The 10,727-nt window shown below is 41.8% G+C and overlaps 1 protein-coding gene across 1 annotated transcript in view; it reads right to left on the bottom strand.

Annotated features, from left to right (window-relative positions):
- Positions 1–10,015, bottom strand: part of LOC121931657 (optineurin-like) — an 18,223-nt gene extending 8,208 nt beyond the window's left edge. Inside the window, exons 1-8 of the mRNA XM_042469632.1 lie at positions 9,857–10,015; positions 6,748–6,921; positions 5,391–5,593; positions 3,668–3,835; positions 3,121–3,194; positions 2,366–2,503; positions 1,620–1,689; positions 4–42 (exon numbers count right to left, since the gene is read on the bottom strand). Of these exons, the coding sequence (XP_042325566.1) occupies positions 4–42; positions 1,620–1,689; positions 2,366–2,503; positions 3,121–3,194; positions 3,668–3,835; positions 5,391–5,593; positions 6,748–6,913 (858 nt within the window). The 5' untranslated portion in view covers positions 6,914–6,921; positions 9,857–10,015. The remainder of the gene's footprint in view (positions 1–3; positions 43–1,619; positions 1,690–2,365; positions 2,504–3,120; positions 3,195–3,667; positions 3,836–5,390; positions 5,594–6,747; positions 6,922–9,856) is intronic.
- Between the last annotated feature and the right edge of the window lie 712 nt (positions 10,016–10,727).

Genomic DNA, 10,727 nt, shown 5'->3' with positions numbered 1-10,727 from the left:
GGCAGACACTTGAAGGTTTAGAGTTTCTACCTCATCGCCCACCTGCAAGAAACAGATGAATCAAAACCACTTTAAAAACTCCCAACAACACAGTTTTATACTCTTTCTCCAGATTTAATGGTTTATATAAACCTGTTATGTGCTTTCTACCTTTTTAAAAAACACGACAAGAAGAAAAGTAGTAATTTGACTTCTCTGTATTAGGACAGGGTTACAGAATTTTCAGCCTTCAGGGCCCATCCTCCATGGCAGCTTCTTCTTGGCATTATCTCTGATCATTGAGTGAAGATAAGATAAGGCACCCTCCTTCCACCCTCTCATGCTGCACTGCAGTTTAGGAAAAGCCTGCACTGATTGTACTGGATGAGTTTAAAAGTTTATTTGCAGAAGGGGTTAAACCTCTCCAACCCTGCAACAACCCCCATTACCCCTTTTCTCACTGCAATTATGTTTTAAAAAACAAACGTCATTTGGTATTAACAGAAGCTTTTAAAAAGCCTGACTGCAGTGGAGAAGGATGAGTATACGTGAGCGCACAGGAGAGGAAGTGCATGAATGAATTCTGGGCAATCAAGTAATGACTACATACCAGCAGTGTGGGCAAAGGAAACTGCCTGGGATGTGTGTGCATACAGCTCCCCTGCATGCTTATCTGTAAATAAACTGGCCCTTGGAAGAAAAAAGAACCTTTGCTCCCCTCTAGACAATGCAGTCTGTTCAGAAAAGAGAACCTCTTATCTATAGTCACAACAAGGTTGTCATGCCAAACAAATACACGTTCTCAACTCATTCTACAAAGCAAATGAATTGTGCCTAGCATGAAGAAAGACTAACCTGTTTTAGTGGGAGACATGCATGACAGAAAGGCTTGACTAAACTCTATACAACCAACTCTGTACAGCTGAACATGTCTCCTTAAGCCTAAAGTTTCTCCCTTTATTTATTTTTAATACAGTTCATTCTTCCAACAACTTTGTTCACATCACCTTTAAGTCCATTTCACAAGGGTAATGAGTTAAGAAACAATGAAGGGTCCAAAAGCTTCCCAACAAGCCCATGGTGAACACATTTACTTTCTAACCCTAGAAATAAAGGAAACTACACACTGTCTTACACCACCCCAGACAGTGTAGGCAGTTGGATGAATTACACACATCAGTCACTTATCATGGTAACAAGCCAAGCTTGGAGAATCAATGGATGACTCCTTTCCCATCCTAAGGACTCCAACCTGCAAGGTATCCATGTTCCTCCCCTTGCTGCCTTCATTTGCCGATTCTGTGGGCAGGGCTGGACTATCTGGGTCATTGCTGAAACCACAGAGGTGGTGCCATCTGTTCTTTAAGTGAGGCCATGTCACTCTGCCTGATGGAAGTCTCACAGAGGTCAACTTTATAGCATTGCACAGAATGTCACAATGAGACATTCCACGACACTATGCACCAGACCAACATTTGCATTAACAGGCAGATGGCTCAAGTGAATACATGAGATTGAATAAGAGTTCCTTTCACCAATCACAAGCATTTCAGGGCCTACGCATAGGAAGAACAATCTATGGAAAATCTGCTAGGGAGCCTTTCTTTTTTGCATGCACTCTTGCAACATTTTGTTCTCACTTTTGCTTCCTCTTCATCAGGTTCTGTCTGAGAGCCCCTCTCATCGGTTTTACGCTCCATCTTCAGTGCTCTGTGAAATGCAAGAATCTGGTTCTAATTTAAGCATACTGGTTTGGCTGTTTATGTAGACAGAGATCTGGGATCTGAGAGACAACTTCCTTACACCTCTCCTGCTGCAGTAGCACCCCCATGCTTCATCCTGATAAACATGTGGTTTATCCTCAAAAGGAACCTCTTTGCTGGAGGAAATGTCACTGGAACATAATGATCATCAATGACACTTTCCAGATGCCCATCTCCACTCCCCAAACACCACAATAGATCTTTATTTACCACTAGATATCTCAAATTGTGGTACTTATATAAAAAGAACACTTTTGAACAAGCAGTGCAGCTCCAGAGTACTAGAGCTACTGGCCATTCCCTCCAACATGAGCAGAATGGACTACTGCCAGTGATATCAATGAAGGAAAACCTTTCACTTTGAAAGTATGTACCACTAAAGGGCTTCTATTTGAAACATGACCTATGGTAATTCTTAAGCTTTAATTTAGATTCCCATGGATTTAAGAAAAACAGGGCCACTGTGTTGTACATAGCTGTGACTTTATACTGAATCCTTTGACACTCAGAAATATGCATTTTAAGTATTGTTACAATGCTAAGTACAAGTATTAGTACCCTTAATTGAACTCTTATATTGTTTGCCAAATTTAATGATACAGGTAATTATAAACTTTTGGTACCTGTCCTTTAGTTCCTGCACTTCCTTTTCTAATGCTTCCCTCCTTTGAGTCTCATTCCGAAGAGAATGAAGAAGCTGGCTTACAGTTATCTCTTCAGTTTCCAAGTACTTTTTTGTTTCATCCACAGATCTGCTCCTCCTTTGCATAACATTAAAACAAATAGGTAAAACAGATTGAGTGTACAGAAAGGGCATTTGAACACCAGTTTTCTAATCTGTCATTAGTGTGACATCTGCTTGAACAGTTACAATGCCTTAATCTGGGATTTTAGGTGGGACCAGTGTTTGAAGACTGTTTGGAATTAAGTTATGCAGGTTTTCTGTATAGTCTCTTGGTTTTCCCATGTTATTTCGACAGCCCAGTTCTTTTTGTTGCTTCTTCTGGAATGTAAGGCTCTAGTGACTAGTCGCTCTGTCTACATAGTTCTTAACTTTATACACCTACATTTTTAAGTTTCCATCATTACTTGTTCTTATTTTTCCCTTGAGTGAAAAAGCTCCAAATCTCTTGCAGTCTATTGTTTGATCCTTTGATCTTTTAATGAGCAATGCACATTTATTCCAGGGCTGGCTGGTTTAAACCAGGTTAGTTTAAAACACCAGTTTAAAACAGGTTGGTTTAAAACATGGTGACAATATATTTTCTAATAAGAGGTCCAGGGGTGAGAATAGGGAGGGCAAAGCCCCCAAAGCCAACAAAACAAACCAACCAAGCAAAACCACATGTATTAGCAATATCCCAAGTGCTTGACTTACGTGTAGGTGGCTGTGTCACCCGTTCTTTTACCACTAAGATCCTGATTTTCCTTTAATGTTCCATTTACTTCTTCCTGCAGAGGAAAATAAGCAAATTTTGTTAGTTACCCAGTATAGCTAAATTATGTCTTTTAATTCAGCGTCTACAAACATATACCAAAAGTACCCAAATAAAAACAAAGTGGGATTTCAGTCATTTTCTTTCCAATTTTTTCCCTTTTCCAGTGTAGAAATTCAGCACACTAATGAAGATAAACACAGCCAAGGTTGCTTGGCCAAATAAGGTGAGTTGTCCAAACCTATTATGTTGGCTGTATGGTCTCTAGGCTATCTATGGTCTCGCATATTATCACAAGTTTTTTCAAAAATTGCTACCACGCTGAACAAATTAAACACTAATGAGAATGAAACCATGAAATTTTAAATGCTTGCTCTCCGTTTTTTGTGCCATGGAGGGTTTTAGGCACACATTCTAATGAAAAAGCCTAACCTGATAGCATCTGTGTGAGCTTTTTCAGTTTGAGCAGGGGAGATAAAAGCATCTTACGTGCATCCTGATCTCAACAAATGAATCTTCCGTAGCGCCACTGTTGAGTTTAAGCTGCAGCTCTGAAATTATGGCAACCAGATCTGCCTTTTCAGCCTGGAGCTTTGTCACTTGCATCTTCAGCTGCTCCAGTTCTTGTGCCATCTCCTTTTTAGAAACTGTACATCCCTAGGAGAAGGAACCAAGAGACAAGTTCAGCCAGTTCCAAGAGTGGCCAGGAGCGACAGGAGAAGAGAATAAGGGGCATTCCACATATTTTTCCAGTATGTCAATATCAACATGCATCTGTCTGTATGCTAAGATTTTTACCAATGGTCCTTCTCTAATACACCTTCCATAATAAATAGGTGAATACTGGGGGAAAGTCCTCCTTGCACTGAGGCTGCTCTTACTTTGGAATGTCAGTTGGCACTAGGCAACATGTTACTGTTTACTGTCAAAGGTCCAAACCTGGGTTTGGAGGTATATCAACCAGTCATGGATGGGGTTACACTTCCCCTGAAAGAATGTGTTTGCAGCTTGGGGATGCTTCTGGATTCGTTGCGGCAAATGACAGCTCAGACAGATGTGACAGCCAGGAGTGCTTACTATCAGCTTTGGCTGTTACAACAGCTGCACCTCTGTCTAGAGCTGGAGGACCTAAAGGTGGTAGTGTATGTGCTGGTAACCTCATAGCTGCTTTTTCAATGTGCTGTACATTGGGCTACCTCTGTGCTAAGTCTGGAAACTTTAGTTCTAAACGTGGCAGCCAAACGGATTACTGGGACATCCAGGAATGATCATATTACACCAATATTAAAATCATTCCACTGGCTGCCAATTAGTTTCTGGGCAAGTTACAAAGTGTTATTACCTTTAAAGCCCTACATGGTTTGGGTCCAGGTTACCTACAGGATAGTCTCCTCCCATATAATCTGCCCTGTACACTTAGGTCCTTCGACTGACATTTATTTACTCCATCAGTCAGGACTAGGTTGACAACTGTCACACAGAGGACTTTTTCTTCAGCCACCTCTAGACTGTGAATAACCTGCCAGAAGAGATTTGACAGCTGTTTGTGCCATCTGAATTTAAAAGCGCATTAAAGAACAGTGTCTTTCAGCAGGCTTATCCAGATGATATTTAAATTGTGAATTTTAAATGGTGAACTCTAAATGTGAATTGTTTTAATATCTGCACATCTTATTTCTTTTAAACTGATGTATATTTTAAATGATGTGTTTTTAACTGATGTTGTTTGTCTGTTAATTGTTACTGTTCCTCGCCTCAATCCATGAGGAAAGGTGAGTAAAAAATATAAACAACATCTCAATTAAGAATGAGTGCTCTTAGTAAAGAAAACTCTGGGACATTCTGATCATCAGCATCACATTGTCTCAATACTCACAAGACAAGGAACAAGAATTTCCTGTATGCAAAGGGATCTTGTAACACCTTTGAGACTAATTTCTTGTTCACTGTTTGTGTATCTTCAGTTGCTCTAACAAAATGTTTCGATAAGACTCCTGAAAAATGCAGGTATTTGCAGTACAACCCTGAGCATGTTTACTGAGTTTAATGGGGCTAATAATTTCAGCCTTGGACAAATAGCTATTTACAGCATCTATGACTTTTGTTCATTCATCAGGCAACACACAGCCATTTTTTCTAGCTACGTCAGTTTTTCTTAGCATACCCGAGTACATCCCACTGACTGACACACACACACACACATTTTACTTACATTTGTGTGTTCTTCTTCCTTTTCTACAAAAGTTTGGAGCTGCTTTTTGAGTGTTTCATTCTCAACACATTTTGTTGCTAAGCACTGTCTGGCTTCCTTGAATTTAGTTTCATAAAACTCGCGTTCTTCCTTCAGCTTCTCTCTCCATGCTGAAAGCTCCTCAAAGCGCTCCTTCATTGCTTGGTTATGTTGCCTCATGGCCTCTGTTTGATGTACAAAAATATAGTGTCAAAACATTTATTTCCCACCCTCTCCCCTCCCCTCAAATCTGAATAACTGTTTTTTATTTCTGGGGTTAAAACAGGTCTGGATTTTTCTTCTGTTTTGCAGTTTTTTACTAGGAAAGATTCTTAAAGTATCTGATTAGCAGCAATATTTTATCACCAGACTTTGATAAGCTCTGTTTTTGTTGGTTGGTTAATATACATCAAGACAAAACTGAGATTGCCTACAGTGGAAAATCAGGACTAAATCAAATGCCCATAACCCTCCTTTTAATTCAGGGATGGGAAACATGTGGCACTCTAGTTGGTGTTAAACTGTCATTCCCCTCAGTACTGGCCAGCATAGCCAATAGTGAAGGATGGCAGGAGCTGCAACATCTCTGGATGGCTCAATGTTCCTCATTCCTACTTAAGCTTAAAAGGAAATATACCAATAATGTCAGCTTCTCATATCATCTGAATGGATCTCTTTTGTTACAGAAGACCAATCTGCTAGCAGCGGTTGTTACAGAATCTACTTCTTGCTGTAGTTTGCAGCAGTACAGAGTAGCATTTACTGCACTTCAAGACTAACTTCACTCAACCAGAAGAATGTATGTCTCCACCTAAATATATGGATTCAAATTGGGGAAGACTGCGCCTAACCCATCAGGATTTAGACAGTCTGACTCGTATGTTGCAAAGTGTGGCAGAGTTACGTTTTTGGACTACAACTCTCAGACCTTTGTGCTGGCTGAGGGGTTTTAGGCGTTCCAATCCAAAAGATACATTTTCCCAGCTCAGATATACTTCAATGCTCACAAAGAACTGTTTCTGTACAAACAAACCCATTGCCCAAAAAAGAAACTGCATCTAAAAATGAACATGGAACCTTGCAAGGAGTAACCAGAAGCCACTAGTCATGTATCAAAGAATAGAGGAGTTGTATCAAACATTAGAGGAGTTATCTACTGTTCAGATAATCTCACAATACAGATGTACTATTTTATATGTTCAGAACTCAGCACGGCATGAGGAGGTTATTAGGTTGAGTAAAGTGAGCATTCAACCCGACAGCAATTTTACTTCAGCCAAGTTTAGTTCAGAGCAAGGTTAGGGCTCTGAAGAAATCTCAAGCAATGTTAATTCCTCACCTTTAAGCTCATTGTTTTCGGTGATGAGCTCTTTCATCTGCTGGACCATCTCTTCAACTGTAGTGGTCCCAAGCACAGGTGCTGGCACATTTGGGTGTCCGTTTCCCACCTCAGCCTCACTGTGTTGCCCATTTTCAGCAAGACCATTTATGGGCTTCCTGGACATCGCTACAGCTACTTTGGAAAAGAGAAAAAGAATACAAATCAAAATACAGCTTCCATGGGCTGGCGTCCAAATTGTGCACATGGTAGGATGTGAAGTACTATCTGTACTATTACGTTTGGGGCAGGCTCTCACCTGAATTTTAATAATTTAAAATAGCAATAAATATTGCTTCTGTGCTCAGTGGAGAACATTTTTGACAGGTGTGCAAGCATTTTTCTCCCTTCGCACATAAAATGAACACACAGAAGAGACCACATTTAGTGTCTCTCATATGCCAGCTCATTCAATAGCCATGGTTCCCCAGAAGCCATGTATTCTGCATTCACGAGAAAGGGATATACCTGCACAGAAGTCAGAAACATTCATAATAATGCTGTGTGCCTTCAAGTCATTTCTGATTTATGGCGATCCTAAGCCAAGGAATACTTCTTAAGGCATCTCACTGCATGTAGAGGAAGACAGATCCCCCTTCCTCCTTTGCCTATCATGGGGTTTTCTTGAAAAGTTTATTCAGACCACGTTTGCCACTGCCATTTTCTGAAGCCGAGAGATTGTCACTTAGTCAAGGTCACCCAGTGGGTTTCCAAGGCTAAGCGAAGATTTGAACCCTGGTCTCCAGAGTCACAGTCCAAATGCTCAAACCACTTCGCCATCCTGGTGCCAATGCATTAAAATTAAATTTTTAAAAGAAATTAATTTGTTAGTGTTAAACTTTTAATTAATAAAATGGTTTCATTTCTTATGTGGCTAAACAGTTAAAGGCCATCCAAAGTTAAAGGCCATACTAAAAAGCTGAGCAACAAAGTTTAACATTGCTGAGTAATATTATTGAGAAATATTACTTAAAATGCATTGTTGGCATTTATCAATCAAAACAATGCAATCTGATTTTTTTGGGCAAGGGAGGAGAGGGAATAAATTGGGACTGGGGAACAGATCTTTACCAAGTTCCTCTGGCACTCAGGCAGTCTCAGGCCTGTTACAGACTGCCAAAATAAACTGATTTGGGTCTCTTTGGAGGTATGCTATTTAAAGGATGCATGGGTCCTAAGAGTCCGGAGGTCGTGTCAAAGCCACACTCCATTCCTAAGCACTGGAGTGCAGCTTTGGTGCAGCTTCTGCATTCTTAGGATGCATGCATCATTTAAACAGCATACCTCCAAAGAGACCCAAAGCAGCTTTATTTTGGCAGTCTGTAACAGGTCCCGGTTCTTTTTAACTGGGAACCATCTGCAATCCCTACGCATTCTCAGGGATGCATCAAAGCTGTAGCCAGCAGGTGCCACAGGTGCCAGGGGTGCGGCTCATGATCACAGCCCTGCTTTCACTTTGTCAATAAACAAGTAAGGCAGATGTCACACTGCTTTGTAAGGCTAAGTAATGCCGTACTTAGAAACAGCAACTTCAGATGCATTTACACAATGCAGTTTGATACCACTTTAACAGCCATGGCTCCATCCTACACAACCCTTGAATCTGTAGTTTTGTGGGACACCAGCGCTCCTTGGCAGAGAAGGCTAAAGACCTTGTAAACGACAAATCCTAGGGTTCCCTAGGATGGAGCTACAACACATTTGTCACACTAGTGATATCCCATGGTAAAATGGGAGTTAAACATGATATAACGCGAAGATAACCAGGAAACGCCCAAAATTTATCACACAACGTCGCAGTTAACATGAAGTAATGTGAAGTTAATTCTCAGTTAAAGCGGAGGAAACTGCTTTTTAAAGTCAGAACAAATCGACTTTAAAAAGCTGCTGGTTTCCTCCACTTTAACTGGGGATTAACTTTGCGCTATTTCGTTTTAGCAGCAATTACTGTGATAAACTTTCTGAATTTGCAAGTTCTGTTTAAATTTGAATTTAATTTAACTTTCGTTTAGCTCCCGTTTTCCTGCAGGATCTCGCTAGTCTGATAAACTCCTAAGGTTTAGAAAGTGGTGTCATTAGAAAGTGTGTTATTTCTACAGTGTAGGAGGGCTCATAGTTGGCTACAGCAAGACCCTGGGTGTTGTCCATCCTTGCTTAATAGTGGTTGCGAGAGCCAGAGTGACGTAGTTGTTTGAGTGCTGCAATACAATCTGTAGGCCAGGGTTCGAGTCCTCGCCTGGCCATGAAACCCAATGGGCAAGTCACATACTCTCAGCCTCAGGGGAAGGCAACGGCAAACCTCCTTTGAACAAATCCTGCTGGGAAAACACCCTTGACATGGTCACCATAGGGTTGCCGTAAATTGGAGACGACTCAAAGGCACACAACAACAACAACAATCTGGTTGTGTGTCAGAGTATATAAGCCAGCCACCCCTGTTATATTTGGGGAGAGGTTGCCCTGACACTGCTGAACATGGCTCTGGACTGGAGTCCTTCCCGTGGGCTATTAAAATACCTTCCATATTTCTTAAGGCACAGGACAAGGAGGGGTCTGTACTCTTCTACATGCAGGGCGGCGCCTTAAGAAATATCCTTTGCTTGCCTAAGGCTATGGAATTCTGGGAACTGTAGCTCTGCTCTAGGTGCCACCACAAACTACACTTCCCAGAGTTCCATAGCACTGAGCCACAGCAGTTTAAAAGTGGTGTCAAACCAGATTATTTCTGCAGAGCAGATGCAGCCTAAGCAAACCCTATGAAATCCATAAACCGACAGGATGCCCAGAATAATTCCATAGCCTTGAGCCAGACAAAGCGGTGCCAAACCGGGTTATTCCTCCAGTGTGGATGGATGCCCAGACATAAAACAAACAAACAAACATGGGAGGGCGACATAAGAGTTAAAAGCATGAATATATATAAAGGCAGGCCCATGCTTCCTAATCATGATAGAGAGGACATTTTGGGATCCCTCCTGGACAGGCAAGAGGCAGGAATGGGGGGCTTGTCCTGGGGAAAGGAGGCCAAGGCTCCCTGCTTGCTTTCCTTTCTGCTGAGAGAAACACTTACCAGGCCCCCAGGCTCCCTTCTTTTCTTCCCAGTCAGTAGCTTCAGTCTTCTCCCTCCATGGCTTTACTGGAGGAGGAAGAGAAGAGAGCAGTGTGTTTTGTTTATGATGCCTTTCCCTTCCTGAGCCAGGCCTAGTCTGTGCTGTCAGCTGACTGGAGCAACGCCCTCCTCCTGGGCCTTCCCACAAAATGGCCTCAGCCTCCTCCTCAGAGTGAAAGAGTCTGTTATGGGGGGGCTTGTTTGCCCTCCTTAGGTCTTGGCTCTCTCTGGCTGGCATGGCGCCCTGGACCTGTTTGGACCCATACTCCCCCCAGCCAGCATGGTCAAGGACGATGGGAATTCAAGTTGACTAAAATAAAACAAAAATCCACCAAACTGATACCTTTATCAGACCAAACAAAATACACATTTTAAAAAAAAGATATGAAGTAGTCAGTAGCCTATAGAAGAAGAAATGCATTTAAAAACTGCTTAACTATGGGCCCAGACAGACAGGCCAAAATAAAGCTGCTTTGGGCCACTTTGGAGGTATGCTGTTTAAATGGCACACGCTTCTTAAGAGACCAGAAGCTGCGCCAAAGCTGCACTCCAGTCCTTAGGACTGGAACATAGCTTTGGCGCAGCTTCCAGCCTCTTAGGACACATGCATCATTTAAACAGCATACTTCCAAAGTGACCCGAAGCGGCTTTATTTTGGCCTGTCTGTCTGGGTCCAATGATTGTCTATATGACTGATTTGGAGGTCAGACTAGAGCAGTGATGGTGAACCTTTTACAGACCGAGTGCCCAAACTGCAACCCAGACCCCACTTATTTATTGCAAAGTGCCACGTCCCTCTGGCTTTCTTGTAAGAAACTCTGGCAAACTCTGT

The sequence above is a fragment of the Sceloporus undulatus genome, chromosome 5 (genome assembly GCF_019175285.1).
Source record: "Sceloporus undulatus isolate JIND9_A2432 ecotype Alabama chromosome 5, SceUnd_v1.1, whole genome shotgun sequence".
Taxonomy (NCBI): domain Eukaryota; kingdom Metazoa; phylum Chordata; class Lepidosauria; order Squamata; family Phrynosomatidae; genus Sceloporus; species Sceloporus undulatus.
Note: the sequence above shows the minus strand (reverse complement) of the source record. Positions and strands in the feature narration are given on the sequence as shown.